The 23,908-nt window shown below is 43.8% G+C and overlaps 1 protein-coding gene across 1 annotated transcript in view; it reads left to right on the top strand.

Moving 5' to 3' along the window:
- Nucleotides 1-23,908, top strand: part of IQGAP1 (IQ motif containing GTPase activating protein 1) — a 532,553-nt gene that overhangs the window by 169,047 nt on the left and 339,598 nt on the right. The window contains exons 6-7 of the mRNA XM_085644306.1: nt 11,473-11,540; nt 22,030-22,143. Of these exons, the coding sequence (XP_085500432.1) occupies nt 11,473-11,540; nt 22,030-22,143 (182 nt within the window). The remainder of the gene's footprint in view (nt 1-11,472; nt 11,541-22,029; nt 22,144-23,908) is intronic.

The raw sequence follows: 23,908 nt of genomic DNA, 5'->3' as shown, positions 1-23,908 counted from the left end.
TAACTTAATATTGGAGGAGGAGAACAAAATGATGTTTCCAAATGCTTACAAATGGGAGAAAATTCAAATGAAGAGTTAATTTAATGATTAAGTTACCTCTTCATTTTAATGTAATCCCCTTGCAAAGTGTTGCATTTACAAAAAGCAGGCCTCTTGCTGTCTGTGGCCAGTAGACACTGTGGCATATTTATAACTGAAAAATGTAGGCGTTTTTTCAAATGGAAGAAATTTTAAGTGGATAAAAATAGTTTAATGATGTATTTAGTCAATGTTTTTCTCCACTTTCAATTAAAAATTAATATTTAATGAAGCATGTGTCTTAACTTTAAATTCCTCCTATTTAAGCAAATGGCTGTATTTTTGGTTAAAAATATGGCACCGTGTCTAGAGGCCACTGGATGCAAGATGCCTGCTAATTGTAAATGTAACACTTTAAAGTTGGAGAAAATTTAAATGATGAGTTTTATGGAAACCATATAAACGTAAATTTAACTCTGTTTAATTTTCTCCCAATGTTCTCCCATTTCAAAGTGTTGCATTTATACACAGTAGGCATCTTGCTCACAGTGGCTGGTGGACACAGTGACATATTTATAATTGAAAAATACAGCCATACAGACATTTTTTCAAGTGGCAGAAATTTAAAGTGCAGAAAAATGTTCCCTGATATGAAAATATTTTGCAGAATAGTTTTCTGTGCTTTAAATTAATCTGATTAAAAAATGGCACATATGGCGAACGGTATGTCCTGTGCCACAAGTACATACAACACAGGCTCTCAGGCACTCCTACACATATATCCCATTCATACGCACACATGTTCATATATCCCCAAAGACCACACTCTTACTGACACAAATTGTGGCCCTGCCATAGTGCCCCCAGTTAAAGTATTTTGTCCAAACCATAGTATCTGGCTCTATGGACATTAGGCTTACATTCAGTGCAACTAGGCGTTGGGGTGTCTGGTAACATTGAGTGAGTGGCTTGGCTTTCAGGAGTTTACAATAATCTTCACCGATCAGAATTAGGTCTCACTACAGAAAAGTTTGGAGACCACTGGCCTAATGATTTGTACAGTTTTTCCCCCAAACTAGAGTATATAATGTTGTTGAGAAGAGTTTATAACAATGCCTATAAACACTGTTGCAATTATAGCATGAATCAAACTGAGGCAATAATTACACTAATCTTTTACACTATCAGCAACCACGTTGGCTGTGACCCTCATGAATTTCACAAAGTTTCCCTGATTAACAAATGCATCTGGTACTGGCAGTAACCAAAGTAAAGCAGGAAGCTAGAATGTGCTGCTTTGTTTATTGTAAGCAGTTCAAGGATTTTTAAATAATCTATGTAAGTGCAGTATTTAAAAGTTAAAAAAATAAAGTGTCATTCCTCGATTGGCGGCCACCATTTTGCAAGTAGCAGATGTCTCTCCAGGGCCCCCCTCCTCCAGGTTAGTTACAGCAAAGGTGTTGGAGCAGCCATGGTGACCCCACCTGCAGATCTGCAGCTGGGAATTGCCCCAGCGGTGCCCTTTTTTGCCACTAGAAAGATGACAGCCCACTCGCATTGCTTTCACTTCATGAGTAGAAAGGCAGCCCTCAAGTGGATCGCCTTCTTCCTTACAGGATGCACATAGCGCATCCAACTGTCTCCCTTCACCTCCGTACTCAAAGACATCATATGTGATGTGCCACAAGGATCATCCCTCAGCCCCACGGACTCAACATAATCTCCTACGCAGATGACACTCAACTGATCCTCTCGCTCACCGAGTACCCCTCCAATGCTAAAACCAACTTCTGCAGCGCCCTGACCAGAGTAGCCAAATGGTTGAGGGACAACTGCCTCCAACTCAGCTCTGACAAAACTGAAGTACTGATCTTCTGGAAGAACACCTCTGCATGGGACCACAGCTGGCGGCCTGCAGTACTCGGACGCACACCCACACCTACCGACCATGCACACAACCTCAGCATCTTCCTCTGCAGCCAACTGACCATGAAAACAGAAGTCAACGCAGTCGCCTCCCCCTGCTTCCACACACTTCGCATGCTCTGCTGATGGATCTCAACCAACACCAGAAAGATTGACACGCTGGCACTCGTCACCAGCCACCTCACCTACAGCAACGCCCTCTATGTCGGCATCTCCACCCAGCTCCTCACAAGACTCCAGACCATACAGAACGCTGCAGCCAGACTCATCCTGAACCTCCTCAGGCGAACTCACTTCGCCCACACCTGAGAGACTTCCACTGGCTCCCCAACCAGAAAAGATAAAGATGCCTGTTCAAGATCCTCATGCACACCTACAGAGCATTCCACGACCAATGGATGGTTGAATTAGGCAGGTCCTCGAACTTCCACCGACCTGCTAGATACTTGTGCTCCTCTTCACTCGCCCTTGCACGCACCCCCTGTATCTGTCGCAGCCGCAGCAACGGCAGCTCCTTCTCCTACATCACTGCCAAGACCTGGAACAACCTCGGTTGACTTTACATAGCTATGACGTTTCAGGGAAGTTGGTCTTTTATAGCAGGGTCTGACACATTTAATGCACATCTTATGGGTGACCCTTTTTGAGATCAGAAATTGCACCGGGTGAAAATAACACTATGTGAATGTCCGGTCACTGTACTAGCGTGTTTCTTAGAAGTTGTTTGACAAAATCCCCCTTCCTTACACGTCCCATGTGCAGGAGCATTTTACGTTCTTCTGTTGGCGGATTTCTCACACTGACCGAGATATTAACATATCGTTGCTTTATTCCCAAGTTGTCCCCGCAGTACCATACTATCTAAGAATCTGAAATTCTTCACCAGAGTTGCAAAGTCTCCCATGTAACTGTTTTCATTCCTCAAGTTCCCAGGGAAAACTTGGAAAGAAGTTGGAAGAATTGCAGATGTTGCACCAGATGTTCCTATGCCATATGCAATGTTTAAGCAGCCTCCTGTCAGGTTTATTAATGTCTAAGCTATCCAGCACTCGGGCCCCTGCTCAGCTAGGTGTTTACTCCTCCACAGCAGGCTGTCCTTCAGGAATGGTGTGAGAAGGTTGACGAATTACATCCTGGGTACCAAACATGCTCTTCTGAAGCCCTTGATTTACAGCCCCACAAAAATCATATCCTGCTCGCGCTTGTTCGCTTTCTCGTCTTGGTGGGTTTCCTAGGGGAATCCGACCGAAAGGAGATCCCTAACTCATCTTCTGAACTCTGACCCCTTGAGTTGCACTGAATCTATGTGTGCGGTGAACATGTTTGTTTATGGCATGCTGCAGTGGGGGGCTTCGGACGCTCAGCCTGCTGCAACACTGTTGGATGTTTGTGGGCACTGAAACTGATTACTTGAGCTTCACATGGAGGCAGATTCTTGCACTTGGGCTCCTTAGCATCTGATCCATGTGAACGCCCTCTCCATTAGCTCCCATTTCCCATCTAGAGGGACCGTGTTTAAATCCTTGGGCACTTCATATAACAATCATGTCCTGCTTTCCAGCTGGGATTCGAGTCGGTGTAGTTTGCAAGCGTATCTTCCCCAAAGGGGTGCCACTTAACTCACTTTTTTTGCGGATGCCTTTACTTTTATACTTTTCTGCATTGCACTTGTCTGTGGAAGCACTTCTTGAGGTGCTGTCTCCAAGTGATGCTGAGGTTTGACTTTGGATCCAAAGAGGCCAAGATCCTGGTATCGTAGAGGAGATCTCTGGTCCTGGAGTCCTTGTACAATATGCAGTTCTGAGGCCGGTAAAGAGCAGGCGGTTCAGATGTGGGCAGTGCCAGAAGTCCCACCCTGCTTACAGTAGTGTTCATGCTCTATCCAGTGACTTCCTTGCCGCCACTCCTGCCCCACAACTTTCTGTTTGGCACCTGCTTAGTAAAGGAGTACTTCCTTTTAGGTTGGTAAACCCTGGGGTAAAGCTCCTCTTTTTTCCATTGTTGCTCTAGCAAGAGTTTGGGGCCTCGATATTGAAGCCAGTGTCCTCGTTGTACTCTGTGCATTTGGAGATGCAGTTCAGCCAAACAAATAAATGGGTAGATCCAGTTCTTCAGGAGAACAGTGTTCCTCCTCTTTCTCGCTGCATGAGGTTTAAAACAAGGGAGCGTGTAAATTAAATCTAATTTTGCGAGTGTAGGACTGAGGCAGCAGCTTTGTTTCTGTCACTGAATACAAAATGCTGTAGTAATGCTTGGTTCAGAGTAAGCCCGCTACTCCCCTGTACCGATAGATAACGAAGACTCTAGGGACAGAACCGCACAGTGGATCACTCGGTAACAGATGGAGTTTGGAACCTCACTGTTGGGGATGCGATGTCCTAGTCCTACCATGTGGGGTTTGGATCTTAGCCATACATTATGTGATATGTTAATAAAAAGGTTACTGGCAGTCTCTCGGTTTCATAGCCCTCAGTATAAATACAATGCCTAATATCGCCCAGGATATACACCTTGAGGTTGCATGTCGATCCATTTGAACGTACAGTTACTCTGGTCCACATCTCAGTAATGCACTCATAGCATAACAATCAAAGATAGTGCAGTTTTTTTTGTATGCATGTATGCCTTTTCCACAGTTTACCCTTTAGCCCACACTGTCTCATTAACGTTGACTTTGCCGCAAGTCCCCTTTCAACCCCTCTCCCCGGCCTTGACACAAACTGAAACAGATGGACCCCAGTTTGTATCCTTTTGCTCGATGGCCAGGGAGCACGCATAATCAATAAGCATGACAGAAGGTGCTGCAGATGGTGGGAAGCTGCCAACGATAGTGCAGCTTGTCCATTCTGCTCGTCTCACTTCACAAGGTGCTGCTGCACTTCTAGGAGCTGTTGGAAAGTCTCAATCAATGGATTTGGGCAGCATCCTGGATTGCAAATGGAGCTAGGTTAAACCACAGCAAAGCTCCCTGGGCTGTGAGTAGCAGCTGGTGAGATTCTGAACACTGTGTGTGCTCAAACTATAACTTCTCTCAAACATTCATTCCTCACTCCTCCGTAACCCCACCATTCAAATTTAGAGGTGTTGAGCGTTTGTGGGTGTTTGAGGGGAAGTTGTGAGGGATACGACCGAAAAACACATGGTGATGCACATTATATTATGCAGACCTTGGAGAGAGGATACAGCTGATCAGGGCAAATCCGTATTTGCTGACATCTAAGTAAATTTGCCACCTAAACCCAAAATTTGCAGCTCCATCCATTATATCCGTTGAAAAGGAAAATGCTGGTTCCAACGGGTATTACAAAGCCTACTACGCTGGTAAAATTCAACTCCGTTTGGGTTCCAGGTCCTTACACAAAGGAGCAAAATGTGATTGGTGAAATGTTACACAACAAATTGAAGGTAACGTTAACTAGACAGTCTGGCCAAAAAGAAGAAACCTCATAGAAGACAAACCGTGGGGCGGCTGTGGAATTCCAGACGAAGTGTCCAACATGGTTATCAAAAAGTTCAAAGATCAAGCAGTGAAGCATACATTTTGGACATGGAGAAAGAGCATGGGGAATGGATGAAGAATTTAGTTGGAATGTTTCTCAGCCTTGCCCAAAAGGAGTCCCTAATGGACAAACTTATGGCATATGTGGAGGAGAAGAGGGACTGGACAGGATGGGTTTTTAACTACACCCAGCCAAATGTCTGCCTCGCACAAACTCAAGGAGGACTCGTAACCAAATGAAGTGATAGCCTCACAGTTAGTCAAAAGGGCCTGCATGTAGCGAAGATGCCCTGCATTCCAGAAATGTTAACACAGGAACAGAACAGAGAGGGACTCCTCAATGCCCCAGAGTTCCTGTCATATTGGGAATTGGCAGTCTCTGTGGCAGGAGGATGCTTCTCAGGTTGTGCAGTGCTGGGTGCTCCACCCCTCCCAATTGTACCCCAAAATCAGTCGACGGGTCATTATACCCAGATTATCCCAACACAAAGGGGCAGAAGGGAAAAAAGCAGATCGTGACCTTGACTAAAGTTAATTTTTGAAAGTCTCCAGCTAAGAATCTTGGCATTTGCTCTACAGCTCTGATAACAGAGCTATTGCCGCCTTCAAAGCACCAAGTTAATGCGACGTCGCAGCCCTCAAGAGCGGCCCAAAAAGAAACTCACAGCAGGCCTTTGAAAGGTATCAACACCGGGCTCTAGCATTCTAAAGCCTTTTTGCACGTAATTGAGATTTAAATGAGAAACGTCAGCAGTGCTGGTCAGTGAGTTACTGAGTGAAGAGAAGCAACACAAAATATAGTTAACCGCAACATTCCCACAATTGCAAGACTTGAATCGCGGACAGCATTGCGTAATACAAATGTAGCCTCTTTAACAGAAAATGCAACATCTGGAGTGATTTGACTGAAAATCCTGTGTAGAATCCATGTCAACGATTGAGAAATGTGGAATTATATAATCATTGACTGTGACACAAACCCTAATAACGAGGAACTTGAAAGGAATCTTTCTTGTTTCAAAATTGCACTTGACTGTTTCCAGCTGCCTTTGCTAGTTAGACAAACAGGTACATCACTATACCTCCTCCTGCTAAGCTTTTTATTTTTATTTTTATTATTCTAAATCATCCAACTATGCACCTATAAAGTCTGAAACAAAGGCCAAGTATTTCCTGTGTCCTTTCTCTTGCATCATAAAGCTCTTCCCCCACAGAGCCTGGAAATTCCATGTTGACACCCTTGTTTCCTCTCCTTTCATTATCTTCTTCATCCTCCCCATTTAGGCCCATTAGCCACTGCTTTAATATTTTTATATTTTATTTTTTTTGAACGGTTTTCTCTTTTTAGCTTGGTATGCTGTCTTTTTATAGATAGAGTATATTTCAGGCAGAGCAGCCAAAGTGTGCTAAAAATATTAAACCTGAGTAACAGATAATATAGGACGGTCCTGGGACTCAGCTGTTTGTGCCAGGTACAACCTGGAGACAGGGGTGAATGGCCGACTTGTAACGGTGTGCAAAATCATGTAATATTTTATTGTGAAATTTCACAAAGATCCATGCACAAATTTGCAAAACTACACCTTTGCAGTCAGAAGCGACTTGACAGTATCTAGAGTTGTTGGTGGTTTATTTTTTAATTTTTTACAAAAGCGGTCACTTTATTTTTAGAAGTCTTGCGAGATACGGGTTGCAGACTGGTTCAACAGGAAAGATTTCTTGGCAAGACATTATCTTTGTTCACCAGTCTTCTGCTAATATCTTGCAAAACCTGCCTACCTTTTTACGCAAGCTGTAAGCTTAGGTTAAAAGAAAAAATTAAGCCAAATTGTGCAATGCTACATTTTCGGAATTTTCTTTTCTGTGCACCTTTCGTCTGCGGTATTCAAACTCCCTCTCAGTATGATTTGTTCATTTTTTGAGCCAATATTTATTTCATTGCATTAGATGTCAAAAACAACGATTGCTAATTTCATAATGTGCTGTGACTTTGTATTGTTGCTTTTTCCCAAATAATAATCACTTGAAAAAATTATTTGTGATGTATGTGATCTAATGGGTTGTTGGTTGAGGGGCGGGTTGAAACACTACTTTAGCACAAGCCTCAATCCTTATCAGGATGAACTCCAATAAGTTGCCAAATTAACCAATCATCTGGTAGGTTGGCATGAAACCAGTGAGGCTTAACTTGGAGGCAATGAGTTAAGTGTTTATTTAGCACACAGACAGTAACAAAGTAAAAACTCAACACAAGAAAAATCCCACATCAATTTAGAAAAATAGAGTACAATTTTAATAAATAATTTCACAACAAAATGGTAGCAATCCCATCCTTAGCAGTTATTTGGTTGTGTGAGATCAGGTGAAAGTCATAGGTTCAGGCTGACCACGATAAAGGGGGCGGACTGTACACTGGGACTAGGTTAGTACAGCTGAAAACATTTCCTTCTAAACTCCAGCACGAAGTGTTCCATTCACGGTGGAAGAGGCCGCAAGAGGAAGGGATAGCATTGCTGATGATTGTCACTGTAGCGTGAAGAGCAGGTCGGGTGTCCTGGACGGTCGTTGCTGTAGTGCAAAGTGCAGATTTCTCGTTGCTGATTGTGCCTGACAGTCACTATAGCTCGAAGAATTGGGTTCACTGGAGCTACGCGTTGGCGGTCGGCACAGGCGGCAAGATCCTGGTGTGAACAGGCCCTTTCACAGGTGCAATGAGCCCAAAACTTCAGCATTTCTCCTTTTTGAGTCAGAGGCATACACTGTGATGCCAGGTAGGGGTCCAGGACCCGGGGAGGCACCTCTTGGGGATCCAGGACTCACTCATACAGAGGCCAGCAGGGCTCAGGCAGTTACAGTTGCAGGTCTATGCAGCAGGTCAACTGGGCAGATACAGGGAGGCCTCTGGAGCTTATGTCCCTGTAGCTCAGAGCAGGAGGTCAGTCAACTGACCCTTGCAGTCACTCAGCATGGGATGAAGGGAGCTGGTCCAGTCTTCCCTCTCCGCAAGCAGGATAGGCCCCAAGCAGTAGGACAGTAGGGTATCCTTCTTTATTATCCACAGGTCCAGGAGTGTACCTGAAGATTGGGTCTGAGGGTCCTTTTTATACCTGGTGCCCCTTTGAAGTTGAGAAGCTTCTGGAGTTTCCCCCCTGCAGACATATCTCGAATGTCCTGCCTCCCTGTCTAGGGGCTCAGTTGGCTAGTGTGAAGTCCTTTGTGTGTGTGCTGAAGAAGCCCCATTGACGTACAAGTATGGTAGGTGACCGCTCGCCCCTTCATCCTGCCAGAGATGGCCCATCCTGCCAGCATCCCTTTGGGATACTGTCCAGAAGGAATACACATAGGCCAACTACACCTAGTAATATGACCCAGGAACAGACTACAGATACCAAATGGTTAGGGCAAGAAAATGCTACTTTCTTGTTAAAATGTAAAATCAGATTTTTTTGATTAAGCTATGCCTCCTCCATTTTTCACCCCTGCCCTACATCCAGCCGGGCTCTATCCTTGACAGTGCATCTGTATAAACATGAGAAAAGAATCTAGATTGGGGCGCTGTAGGCTGTGTATACATGCAGAGTCTGCACTGAAGAACAGCTGGCGTCTGCTTGGGGTTTTCCAGACAATGGTAAAGCCTCAAGTAAAGTTTACCCAGCTAGCATGTCTTATTGTGCAACTTCAGGACGCGACAATTACACAAGGCACCAAGGCTGTCAATTCTTACCGGTACCTCGTTTGTGTGTTTTTCCCAAAGCTCTATTTACCTCTGAGCGTCCCTTGTTTGTGATCTGTTGCTATAAAAACCCATGTAACCATCGTTCGCTGTGCTTCCTCCTTGAGTATCTCTATGGTGCTTGTCGGACGAGGCCCCATTCATGAATGCTAATAAATGACCTGTGGGTTGTACTTCGCTCCAGTGTCGATTCCTCCTTACTTGTTAAGAACCCGTGGACGAAGAGGTGACCCTGCACCAGTGAGTTATCAATAATCCGCCTCCACATTCTAAAAGTGGCATTTTCAGAATTGTGACTTAAAATTCAACTTTACCATTAAAGAGTGTTTCAATTGCTGTTCCTGAGACACCAAACATGACATTCCTACCTGCTCCCACACATAATTGATCACTTATTAAATGTAATAAGGAAACCAATGATATCCTATAGTAGAGGTTGGCCTTGGAGTAATGAAAAACGAATTTTAGGTTTCCTCTAACAGGACAGGGTTATTTAGTAGCTTGTATTGCCCCCTAATGGTAGGGCTTTCCTGGCAGTGACTGGCAGTGAAAGCTAACTTCTCTGTCCAGCCATCTAAATTGGGTCATACAAGTTTGTCCGCATTTAAATCGAAAGGGTGTACTATTATGTTGGCGTAAAGGGTACTCCGTCGCTCTTGTGATGCAGTACCGATAGGGTACCATTTAAATTAGGACCTTAGTCATGGTAACTATCTGTTAACATTTGTGCTTGCTGATAGGTTTTTAAGAAGATGAGAAAAATGAGCGACATGTTTGGAAAATAGGCCATCAGCTTTTCTAGTACAATTCATTCTTTTAAACAATAGCCTACTCCTTTTTAAACCTCCATTCTTCCACAACTCTTCTAGGCATTTGATGAAGACTACAGAGTAGGAGCGGCTATATATTCAGACCAGCAACGTGTATTAGGGGTTCCTGCTTTCCCATCAATGCAAATAGTGTAATGTGTGTGTGTGTGTGTAGCTTCTTGGCGCGATCTGAATGTGTGTTCAAGACAATGGAGTCATTAGAACAGATAATATTTGAACAAATATATTCTCAGGGTCTTTTTGAATTCGGTCAAAATGCCTCTCCATAGGGAATCAAAGGAAGTGAGTCCCATATTTTAGTGGAGAAGGCTTGGTCTCCAATTGTAGTGTGATTTGGGTATGGACTACAGAAATGTATGTACCGAATGGAGAGATCCGGTTGGTTTATACCAAATAAACTTTGCAGCCATAAAATTAGGTATATTTTGGTATACTACTTTATGTGCCATTATCATGGCCTTGCCAAATCTATTGTGGATAGGAAAACAATGAAGATTCCTTAGAACGGGAGTGATGAAGATGAGCTTCAGTTTGCCACCTTGAGGCATTCTGTATAAGCTGAAGACTAGAAATTAGCTTATTTGTGGCTGATCAGAAAATGCATTTCTGTAGTCGAGTATAGAGTGGAACGGAACGCTTAGATGTTGCTATTTAAAAGGAAAGATGGTATGAAGCATTTTGAATTGGGAAAAGCAGGCACTTATGATTTTGGCTACCATTGTGACTAGCTCAAGGCTTGACGCTGATGCTCAGATGGAAGCACATTCAGCCTGGTCAAAACTGTTCCCTTAATTCCACAGTCTGAAAGTCCTGAGATAAGGATGGTGTGGTCTGTGGTGTTGAGGGCTGCTAAAAGACCTTTGAGAACAAGTACCTCACACCTCTGGCATCCGTTTGTCCTAGTAGATTATCCATGATGGAGACCGCAACCAGGTCTGAACTCTAACTGGGGCACTAGCCAGCCTGACTGGAGTCAAGCAGGCTGTGTTGTTCATGCTGCATTGTAATTGAATACCAACATTTGTTTTTAGAAGTTTCAATACATATAGAAAAAGTGATATGGATTGAAAGTCCTTGGAATCCGTGAGATCTAAAGAAATTTCTTCAACAGTTGTTTAACAACAGCTTTCTTCCACTATTTGGACACTGATCCAGTTCCAAGCGAAGGACTAAATATTATTTGGAGCACTGTATGCTAGGAAATGGCTACTTTTCTCATACATTCGGCAGGTAAGTTTCCAGAATCGGTCCTGTTGGACGGTTTTTGTGAATAGTCTCAAGGAGTAGGGGCTCAGTAATTGGTCTAAGATAATGGATGGGGTAGCAGTAGGATTAATGGGGTCACACCAATCTGGCTGAGCAATAGCTTTTGCAATGATCTTGTTTATAATTGTATAAATAGTCTAGCTGATATATTGTGCCTGGCTTCTGTACCTGTAATTGATCTAAATTTAATTTTTTCTTAGCCTGTACCTGTTCAAGTTGGGATTGGCCCCGCAGATACAGGATCTTTACGGAAAGGTAGATTTTACAGGTAAGGAACCATTTATGTTATTTGTGTATGCATTTGTAGATTTTCTGAATGTATCTGTTGTGGTTTATAATGTGTTTATTTTGAATGAGTGCATTGTTTAAGATAAAGGACATGATAGTGATCTATGGTTCCTCGAATACTGTCGTTCAGTACATCGAACCCCTTACCTTGCAGCACAGTTCAGATTGGTGTTTTAATTCTGAAAGTTTGAGTCCTCATGCGCATAGCCTCTTCAGATGAAAATAGATCCATACTGTTCAAGGATCTTCATGGGTGTGGTCCCAAAGCTCAGTCTGTGGTTTTGCTTTAATAGGAAAGTAAGATGTAAAACTGTTGAGTTGCATTTCTCTGAACAGCACAACCTTCTTTGCAGAGGAGACGTGTAAATAAATTGCTTCTTAAGGCGGTCTAAGTAAAGATCTAAGTGGAGTTTGCGCACCAGGGTCTGTTTGAAAATATTCAAACCTCGCCGATACTGGTCAGGGTAGGTCCTGCACATTACTTAATTAACGTAGCCATTACTACGTCATTCTAGGTTTAGTAAGGTTTTGGAGACAGCTGTTACCTCCGCAACGTGTCTCATCAGAAATTGTCTCCGATAGTGTTAATAAATGGGGTATCTGTTTGGGGTTTGCTGCACTTTTCAGCACCTGTGATCCTCGTCCATATAGCAATAATGCAAAGGTTGAAGTACTTTACTAGTCTTTAAAGATCTGATTTATGTTCCTAATCACCATTTTACACAAAAAGAACAGGACTGTGGTGGATAGCGATGTTTTTCCATTTCTCCCTTTATGTCTGATATTGCTCACTGTTCTGTACTGTACTTTATTATGTGGATTATGAGGGCCATTTCTGCTTGTGCACACAGTGGGCACACCAGCCCACACTTGCTGTGAAGGCTCCACCTACTCCAGTCCAAAGCCAGCCTGCTCACTAAATTTGGAGATCTCTTCTAGCTTGGCAGGCTCCCTTTTGTTGTAAATCTTCAGACGCAGCTGGAGCTCTTTTGGCAAAAATACATAGCAGGCATGCTGTTTATTTTGGTCTCTGTTCTGCCGAAATAAACTTTCAAAGAGAGGAGTTTCTTTTTCCAAAGAAAAGTTTTCTCCGTGTGCACCAGGAACATTTTTAGGTCTCGCCTAAGCAGCGCTTGCGCTGTCTTTTCGGGACATGCTGTATTCAGGATATAGGCATAAAGCTCTGCCCACTTTCCGCCCATCTTTTTAATTGGCTCCTGTCCCTGTCCTTTGTAAATGGTGGCTTTTAATTGGTCAAAAGGCTTAGTAGTCCCTCCTTAGTACCGCCTTGTCTCTTCTTGCAACCTCCCATGAGGAAACCCCCTGTTACATGTGTTGTTACTGCCTAGGTTTTAATTACAGCCTCAAGGCACTATTTTCTTTAAAGGCTACAGGCAAGACACACACTTGGTCCTAAGCTAGGCTGACAGTGGTTACTTCGCTCACTAGAACATCTCACATTTATATGAGACCATCTATAAATTTCCCTTCATCGGCTCCACACAGAGTACAACCTAATCCGAAATTAATGTAAAAATTCTTTTGTCACATTTCAAAGCTACTAATTGTATATATGGACACAGTTATTTGAGTGTACTCGTAGTACTGTCTTGCATGCAATGCCTTATAGTTAGGGTGGATTTATAATTTCTTCTGCAGGGTGCAGTACCATATGTGACCCAAAGAGGTCCGTAATGCTAGTGCCTTGCTTACTAGGGACCTCTAGGTGCAGCTTGTGGTACTGCATCTGGACATGCAGTGCTGGTGCCTTGCTTACTAGGGACCCCTAGGAGCAGCTTGTGGTACTGCATCGAGGCATACAATGCTGGTGCCTTGCTCACTGGGGCCCTCTAGGAGCAGCTTGCGGTACTGCACTGAGACATACAATGCTGGTTTCTGGCTCACTACGCAAGCATTTGCAAATCACTAGGTCTCGCATTATTGAAAGTATGCGTTATTGGCGTCGCATTATTATTTGCAACGCCAATACCTCAAACTATCACTAATACAAGACCTAATGCATTGCAAATGCTTGTTTTGTGTGTGTCTGGGTCTGCCAAGGTTAGCATAGTGGACTAGGACAGGGAGCCCTGACCTAAATAGGGTTGGATTTTGATGCTCTGACCCCAGCGACCCTGTGGCGGATGGGACGCCGGATCCGGATTTCTAGTGGCAGAGTCAGCTGAGGCTCATGCGTTCCCACTTCTAAATGAGCTGGGTGAGCTGTTGGTTTGGTGGGCAGGTTAACCACCAATTCAAGCCAGTTGTGACATTCTGCCAAAGCTCTGGTTTGCCCTTACCAAATGTTGCAACAATGGACGTTTTTTTTTAATTGTTTTCAAATCTGCGGCAGCTTGAATCTTATTAGTGTTATTACTTCCGCATGTGTGGTTATCTGCAGTGACAGACACTGTTTTCTAAAGCAGACTGTGATCTTTCCCGTGTTTACAATCCCCCAGTAATTTTATGTCAATTTGACCCCCACCTATCAGGTATTGGTCTTTACCGACTCGGTGCATTCTGGGACTTTTACTCTTTGGTCCACCTAAGTTGAACCAATGAACCTACCACACCTGAAAGAAACACTTAAAGAGGCCAGAGCTGGAAGGGCGCCCTGTCCGCAGAGAGGGGTCCCACAGACCAAGCTGTACTTCATGGAGGGAAGGCCTCGGGTACATACCTCCCCCCTGTGGCGTCCCTTCACTTAACCACCTACGTTCGAGTCTGCAGGTCTCGGAATTATTTGGACGCCTGACAAGTGAAAGTGCGTGGTGCTGATTCACACAGTTTATTGCCGCGTTTTCTAGCCCAGTGCTTTCTGCTGCGAGTCCCTGATAACTAAAACAGTGTGTTCCTGGGTCATGGCTTTATGCTGTTATTGTGAGGCTGTCATTCCAACCCAGTGCGTCTGCCCCTCGCTCGGAGAGCTGCCAGTGTTTTATACTGAGCTTCTGAAACCGTTCTTACGCCAGCGCGTTTTGAGCATTGAGGTTATTTGTGCTGCTTTCATATAGACTAAATGTCTTACTTGTGCTCCGCATTATTTTTGTACATCCACCTGAATCTCACTTAGCTTGGTGAGAAAAACGCAACCCATCTTTTCCAAGTCAACAGATAGAAATGAAATATTTGAGTCCCAATATTTATGTTGACTTTCTTAGTCACAAAGTAAATGTGTTTACCTTGTTAGAAGAAATCTAGCCGGAAGCGCTCCTTTTAACGGAAACCTGGCCCAATGAAGACTGTTGGCCAGCTATATCAGTGGCTCTCCCACTGGGCTATGCAATTGCCAGTTGTGATTGGGCTGGCAAGGTCTGGTGAGGGGGTTACTATCATTGTTAAAAACATCTACACTGTAAATGTACTCCCGTCTTAATTCCTAGCAGTGAAACCGTGCTATTTTCCCATACTTGTACCTTTTCTGGGGTGCTTGTCTATCGCCCACCGGCGTCATCCACGGAGTTTGGGAAGACCTTGCCAGACATACTGGCAGTCGACAGTCTCCAGACGGTGAACTTCATCTTATTAGGCAACTTAAATAAACATTTTGAGGATACAGAAAGTACCCAGGCTGCTAATTGTTTTCAGGACCTTTCAGTAATTAGTCTGTCTCAGCTGGTTACCTCCCTAATGCATAGCAACGGTCATATCTAGGACCCTATTTTTAGGAATATTGCCAGTCATTTGACGAATCATTACCTTATTCCTTTTTCCAGGCCAATAACAGGGGAGCCTACATCTAAAGTTACATATTCTAAGACTACTAGGCAACGGCCCAAAGTGGATACAGCCAGGTGGGAAATGGACTTACTTAATTCAGTCACAAGCACTATACAAGATAAAGATGTTTCCACATTCTATTTAGGATTTAAAAAATGGATTAGCATGGCCCTAGATTAACTAATCCCATTAAAAACAAGTAAGAAAGTTCAGGCACAAGATAAAAATCAGTGGTTCTCACGGTAAACATTGTTTACCACGAATCCGAAACAACGCATGCCATTGCAACGCAGTCATTACAACGCAGGTCGGAACAACAACTTGCTCTAGTGGTCAGCAGGTGTTGGATTTAGAATCCAACACCTTCCCCACTGTTGCACAGACTGGAGTTGGAATAGTAAATTATACTATTCCAACATCCATTGCCCCCCCCCCCCCCCCCCCCCCTTAGAGCAAGTCGTTGTTCCGACTTGCGTTGTAATGGCATGCATTGTTACAACGCGGTCGTTGTAATGACCGTGTTGTAATGGCATGCGTTAAAAGAGCATGCGTGGTAACGTGGCATATTCGGTTCTCACAGGAGCTAATAAGACAATTAAAAAAAGAGTGCAATAAATGCTAAAGCAAATAGAGAGTCAATTGCTATGATGCCTACAAACAGGTCAATAAAGTGGGCTTGAAAAAATACCAGTATGCTATTTGAAGCCCCAGTATACTAATCAAACAGCCCGGTTAAGTGATTTTGCAGAAAGGATTAAGCAATCCTTGAACTCCTCAAAAGAAATTTACTCCATTGTAAATTCCTTCTTACAACCTGATATACCAAAAGCTGTATCTCCTCAATCAGAAGCACACTAAAACACTTGCCAATCACTTTCTTGAGAAAGTGAGTAGCATTTATGATGCTTCATCCGGATCTGTAGACCACAAGAATAAGACAAATGGAAGGTTCATAATTAATAAAAACTAAAGCTAAACTCTCCACGTTTCCTCAATTGGACTAAGAAGTCATCTTTGCTGTTGCGAGTCCAGTTAAATCAGGCTAGCCGCTTGACCCTGCTCCAAAAGATATTCTACTCAAGGGGGGGATGTGATGCTTTCCGCTTTGTTTAAGATTTATAACTCGTCCCTGAACAACTGCAGTGTTCCGGAGGAATAAAAACATGCCTTCATAACCCCCTTGCTCAAGAAACCCACTTTGGACCCTGAGATGGTAGAAAACTACTGACCCATTTCGTTACTTCCAGGAGTTAGTAACATCTTAAGAAGACGGTAAACTGGCATTTTATAGATTACCTAGAAGCAAATAAAATGTCCTTCACCCCGCTCAAACAGGATTCTTTACAGACCGCAGTACAAAAACAGCGCTCCTAATGGCCATGAAAGATCTTAAAATGGACCTAGATCTGGGTGAATCAGCAGCACTGATTCTGCTTGACCTAAGTGTGGCATTTAATAAGGACTTCTATCTCACCCTACTCTACCATCTGGATGAAGTAGGCATTAACAGTCGGGCCTTAAAATGGCTCACCTCTTTTTTTGAGAATCAGAGCTTTAAGGCCAGTGAGGGGCCCTTCATATCTGCAAATCATCAGTTTGAATGTGGGGCTCCACAGGGCTCCTCATTGAGCCCTACACTCTTTAAGTTGTATGTCCGCCCCCTATGTGATATCATCTGCTCGTTTGTTTTTACGATGGTATTTTATGCGAACGATATACAGATTATTGAATCTCTTTTGCCCGATATAGGATCTACCGCTTTAAGACTTAACAATTGTCTAGAGAAGGTGTCTAGTTGGATGGCAGCCAGCTGCCTAAAACTAAATGGAGACCAAACCAAGGTTATGATAACTGGTAACAATCGAGCAATCTGAGACAAGATTAACTGGGCTCCGTCCCTGGGAGATCGTCCATCTCCCAAGTTGGAAGTCAAGAGCTTGGGGATTATTCTGAACCAGGGGTCACCAACATTTTCTGTAATAAGGGCTTCTTGCATTCAGTGAAACTCTTTGAGAGCTACTAATATTATTAGTATTGTAATAGTGACCACATTAGACAAGATTACATTATTGTCCACTACATGCAAGATTAATACCAGCGATCACCTTAGTCCATCAGGCATGGTTGCAAGTCACAACATATAACAATCTTTGTCACTAAATAATGCATTTGCATGGGTGGACTTAACAGCCATAGCTGCAATACCTCTGACACCAAGGTACTAAAATGTGTACAATGTTTTCCGAATGTCACATGATTTATCACTAAAATATCAGCCTTAAATATATTTAGGAAACTTAGCCATTTTTCTCCAAATATCAGCTCATGAGTTCTAAAAAAAACACGTTTGTCTCAACTATATACACTAAATGTTGGTATACATTTAATAATTCAACCACATTAAAGCTTCTGAGTTAGTGTGCTGGGCTTTCACCAGGAGAGCTACGTAATCTTACCTGGAGAGCTACCGTTAGCTTACAAGCTACTTGTTGGAGAAACCTGGATAAACATCTTTCCATGTCATCTCAAGTAAGGAAGGTGGCTGGCTGCTGCTTCAGCCTCCTTGCAGCTTGAAGGAGGATTCTGAAATGGCTCACTATGGCGGTCCAAAGGACAGTGATTCATGGACTTAGTCTTTCTTGCCTTGATTAACCACATCCATGCTCAGGGCGGCTCTCGTCCGGCATGAGTCACGGTAGTCGTGTGCTCATGACAGCCGGGAGCCGTCCGACCGTTGCCGCCCCGCCCACGCACGGCAAATTCCCCAAATTAAATAGTGGGCGGAGTTCGGATGGCTCCTGGCCGTCATAAGCACATGCCCACCGTGATTTATGACGGCCGGGAGCCGTCCTGGGTACCTGAGCGCCACGACCAGCCCCACCCTCCCCCGCTGCGGAATGTGCCACGCGTGGAAGGGGTTAAGGCAATTCACTCTACCTGAGCAGTCCAATGATTGTCATTAAAAAACATCAAATCACCCAGAATGCTGCAGCCCGGATACTGTTGTGTATTCCTAACACAGTCAGCATGTGTGGCGCTTAAAACCCTTCACTGGCTACCTTTAGACTGCGGAATTTAATTCAAGGCACTCTACCTTACAAATCGGATAAAACATAAAGTAGGCTCACATGTCCTCAATCAGTTGGTCACCCCCATTGGACCAAAAGGGGTCTTAGGTTAAACAATCTGGGCCGTCTTGTTCTCCTCAGAGTTAAGAGAGCTAGAAGATGAGGCCTTTCTATTACCTATCTTGCACTTAAACTCTGGAATTAATTGCCTACCAGTTTGAGAATGGTTGAAAACTTGATGAGTTTTAGCAATCAATTGAAAACTTTCCTTTTTTCCTAATCCTCCTTATCAATTCTCACTCCTGAGAGCACTAACTGCGCTAGGAGCCCCGTCTCGGGTAGCCATGCACTATACAAGACAGGTGATCAGAATAAAATTGAAGTAGCACTATATACTACTTTGCATTAAGTAGATGTTCTATTGGTGATACATGGACAGTATAATGCACTCACATATGGATTGTGTTACTATTCCAGATCTACTAAGTTTTGGTTAGCATTTGCATAAAAAATGTGCACCTCCGGAGGCAGACATAAAGTTGGAGAAAACATTTATTTTTTCCAAACCATTCCACCTTTGCATTTGTGCTGCACCGTACAGAACACCTACATAGTGGCAAAGTGTTAAACTTTGGCAAAGCATAGAATTTTCTGCTGAAAGGGTACCAGTCCCTTATAAAACCTACGCTTGACATCACTCACACACCCTTGCCCTACAGTGCAAGCATGTGTGCATTGGCGCAAGGAAGCAGAAGGTATGCCAGCACTAGAGGAGAGAGCAGCAGCACCATATCTTAGTAGGTATGGTGCTGTTGTGCTCTCTCTTTGTTATGCAGTGCCATGCAGCGCAGCAACTGTGGTTACTGCATGAAAAGGTAATACATTTGCCCCACTGTTTCTCCAGACCAAGGACTCTTTTTTTAAATTTATTTTATTTTTTTAACTTCTTTGTATTAAACAATCGTTAGTATCAATACACAGCATCACAATAGCCTACATTTATCCATACATCTTCATCTCCTATAAGACCAGCAATAACTTATAAATGGTTATGATATATGCATCAGTATGATCAGGCCCCCAGACCCACCCACCTGCACCCCCACACCCCGTCCGCACTTGGTCCTCATATATCTCTGTTTCCTCTGTACATTCCTCATTGTTGCCATACTTTTCCCCACTTCTTGGGGCAGCCCCTGCTTTCGTACACTGTCTTTTCGGTTGCACAGCACCAATCCATATCCTTCTTCCATCGTGCCACTGTTGGCGGTTGGGCGACTCCCCAGGCCCCGGCAATGTTTCTTTTGGCCACCATTGCGGCAACTAACAGCCAAATAATTTGGTATTTAGGCCAGGTCAGACCAAGCACTCTTAACCTATAATGTCTACCAGTTTAATTGACATGTGGTGACCTCTACATCTTGTAGGCTCCATTGTCTTAAGTATCATTTCCTATGCGTTGATTTATGCACTTTTATGACTCATTGTCTCTCTGTGTTTGTGATGTGAAACTCTCTAAAAGCCTACATTGAGATGGGTAGCGTTATAAAATAAATGTGTGAGAAAGTTTAAGTAGAAGTCAAGGGCACTATTGGAGGGGGATAGTATGGGAATCTATGAAGACGGAAGACATAGGGGCTCGGCATTGCAAGAATCCATGAAGACGGAAAACATAGGGGCTCGGCAGTGCGAGAATCCATGAAGAAGGAAGTCATGGGGACGCGGGCAGTAAGGATTGCTGCAGAGGGCGTGGCCATTGCTAAATTACCATGGGTAAGTCTGTGGTCAGCCTATTCCCCTGACTAGAAATAACTTTCGTAATACTTATGAAGCAGAGCATACAGGCTTTGGGATTGGTTACTAGCACAATAATGTGTCCGTGTATTTGCTTCCTTAGCAGAGGTTGCTGTTTCATGGGTCATGAGGCGTAGGGTAGGCACTCCAAGTAGATTTAATTATTTTCATAGTATCTGACCGTCTGTTAATTGTTTGTTTCGTTAACATGCTGTCCAATGACTCTGGGGTATAAATGTGTTTTTAAAACTTGGAGTCAATTATGTCATTTCTTTAGCAGTGTGTAATGTGTTTTACATATTTGTACTCTGGACTTGTAATCTGTCTGATTGGTGACATAATTGCACCACAGAGCAGTTTGACACTGTAAGGTGGTCACAGTGGCAACTCTAGAAAGGGGCAGAAGAAAGCGCGCGCACACGCACCCTCACACTCATACACACTCACACACTTTAACCATTTTAAGCAGACTATGATTTAAATATTACGAAGGTCTGTGGAAGGGTAAGTGGCCTTCAGAGTGCCTCAATCACTCAATGTCTCCTCGCCACACCATGGCCCAGATTTACTAGTACTTTGTGCAAGGCAGCGTAGCAACAAAAGCTGCTGCGGTATCTTCTGTCAAAGGGAGAGAGACAAATATGACATATCTGCTAGGAAATGGCACATATTGTCTCTCTCCGACATCTGGTGCACTTTTATTTGATGTGCTAATGCAGACATTCTTGCACCATAGTGCAAAGGTGCCTACATTCTCTAAAGCCTAGGTTTTGTACTGGAAACAGATCCTTCCTGTGCAGAAAATATTCTCTTAAGACTTTTCTTACAGTGAATGTGTGCTATATAATCCAGCACAAATGCAAAGTTGGAAAAAGAAGGATAAGTGAAAAGATTTCTCCTTGTTCCACTTGCCTTGAGAAGGCTTAAGGTTTTTGTGCAAATCCCTGTCTACAAATGTTAGTAGATGGGGATTTGTGTCAAAACCCATGGGTGGTTACGTGGGAACACCCATGTTCCACTCATAGAATGCCCCTTACGGTAAAGTAGCATTTAGCGTAACTTAGCCTTACTTTGGGGAACTTTCTAAAGCAAATCCTGGTTTATATTGGATAGTAAATCCCACCCCATCTCTCTGCACCAGATCTGTGCCACTTTTGTGATGCAAACATGGAACAAAGTGTTAGTAAATGCAAGCCCACTTTTTTCTGCAGTCTCTCAGTTAGACTCTTATGCCATTTTTCTTCTGATGTCTTACTAAAACCCTTTATCTGCAAATCTCATAACTCATCTCTTTACCTTTCAGCACCCTCTTTTCACTCTCTCCAGCACGTACCCCTAGCATCTCCTTCCCCTCGCCCGTACACATAACTGCACCTGCTCACCTGTAAGCACAGCCTTTTCTTAACTTTTCGACAGTTGTATATCTACTTTACACACTTTCGCATAGAATCACATGTACAATTAACACACCTGAACATTGCTCTCTGCACTCTGCAGAGAGGTCAAGGATTGGATGAGCATGTATTCTGAATCCATTTATGGCCTATAGACTATCATTGTAAGAAATGTGGTCTATCTTTAGCCTAAACTGCGCAGCTATCAAATGTGGGCCATTATAGACCCCAACCACAGCCAGAACTCAGTTCTAGTCTGATTTTCACAGTATGCACTATACAAGAGTAATATGTTGCATGAAATAAAAAATACAGAAACACAACATTCTGAAAAAATTACTTCCCTATTGGTTACTTGAATTCTTTCTCTTCCAGGTGTCATCGGTGTTAGTTTGAAAGTGTCCTCGTGTATTTCTTTAGCACATTATGGAAAGGGTACAGTTGAGCATTTGGTCCGATTTCGCATCTCAGTCATCTCTGTTTTGTCTTTCAGTGGAAGAGATTGATAACATGACTAAGGAGCTGGAAAAGTACGGAATTCAGATGCCCGCGTTCAGCAAGATTGGAGGAATCCTGGCCAATGAGCTTTCTGTCGATGAAGCAGCCCGTGAGTACTGAGCTCGGCTGAGTGTGTGTTGTCTAGTATGAACAGACCACATGAGTGCGCGGAGTTTCCTTAAATGCTCCTAGTGGGAGTTTTCCGAGATTAGTTAGGAGTTTGAAATCTCAGGACAGTGGCCAAATGCAGGCTTACTTAGAGAGAAACCTTTCTTCCTTAATCCTCCTACAAGTTCATCACCTTCACCTACTTCACTGCCCACAGAGGGAAATAGCAGTGCTCATGTATATTATCATCGGTAGATGGAGAGAAACCCGGATGGTACGTATATATCTGTATATACAAAGTATTAGAAGTGCATAACTTCTTACTTGTACGGGCACTGCTTTCAGTCCCAGAGGTGAATCCTGTTGCTAAGTAGTTTTCTCAAATGAAAGCCATCCCCTCTGTACTCGAACCTCTTCCTTGTGCTGGAAGGCATCATTAAAGAGAGGCCCTTGCAGTCCCTTCTGTGACACTTCTTGAGCGCACCACAGAATGCGCGTAGAGCTCCTCTCGGGAGGGAGGCTTGGCTATAAATGGTGGGTCATGGTAGTGAGATTGAAGTACTGAAGATCACAGGAAGGTAACACGGCTGTCACCTCCTTTCTTCTCCCAGTCCTTACATTCTGAGGATATTACAAAAGCTGCACATGTTTGCCGTGGTCCTACAGCATGCCCGCGTATGCAGCGGTCCGTACTGAGCCATGGAATGGGGAAGACCTGTCAATCCTGTAGTACTGGCCATTCCTGAAGACCCCAATTCGTCTTACTGATCAATGTAGAGGGCACTGGCCAGGGCATGGGCAGAGTAGCCTGTCCAGAGATTAGTCATTTAACAACCTAATGATGGACTGGAGGTTTGGTCCTAAACAGCAAGACCGTGTGCCCAGGTTAATATTTCACCTCTCCCGTCATTCCGGGAGGAGAAGTCTTGACTTGACTCATAAATCCATTAAAGGGAAACAAAGGTGGTAATTCCATCTTTTTCTCCAGGAAAGACAGTTCCTCAGAACAAAATCCCATAAAAAGTACACATCCTGCCTAAAGTGGTCCCAGACAGAGAATAACAGAGGAAGGAACTCCTGTAAGGTTCTGTTTGGGCGTCGTTGAGGATACTGCAATTAACCTAGGATCACATAATTAATTGGACAAATACTTGATCCCGGTCAGAGGCAGAGGCTGACTCGCAAGTGTAAAGATGGCAGTGCCCTCTAGCTGATACCACAGAGACTGCCCACCAAGGCTTGAGAAAAGGTCTCTATAGCGGCCTACTCAACCTTAAATATGGCCACAGTTAAATCTACACAATCCGGGGCACGTGCATGAGATGCAGGAGAGAGCAACCCTCGCCCCCCCCCCCCCCCACACACACACACACACACGCAGGACATTCTTATGGCCACCTGTGAACATCACCCTCCAGAAACAGCATAGAAGTCTAGGGATAAAGTGAAGGGATCGACAAGATTAAGAAAGTAGCAATGGCTAAATGGCTGGTGGTTTCCCCAGGCCTCGCTCTACCAGGACTGGACGCCGGATTACAAATCTGGGAAAGAAAGCCGTGTCTGACACCACCAAGTGGTTAATTCCTTGAAATTCTATCTTCCCCGGCAACACCATGCAGAGAGGGCAGTAGGGGGAGGGGCAAGAGACAGAAAACAGAGGACAGCTTCTGTAGTGGCTTCTGTGCTCTAGTGGTCCTTGGTGATCTGCAAGCGTGCCAGAATCTCCTACGCATGGCCCTCTCGGTATGCGTACATGGTCACTGCCA

The sequence above is a fragment of the Triturus cristatus genome, chromosome 3_1, assembly GCF_964204655.1.
Source record: "Triturus cristatus chromosome 3_1, aTriCri1.1, whole genome shotgun sequence".
Taxonomy (NCBI): Eukaryota; Metazoa; Chordata; class Amphibia; order Caudata; family Salamandridae; genus Triturus; species Triturus cristatus.
Note: the sequence above shows the minus strand (reverse complement) of the source record. Positions and strands in the feature narration are given on the sequence as shown.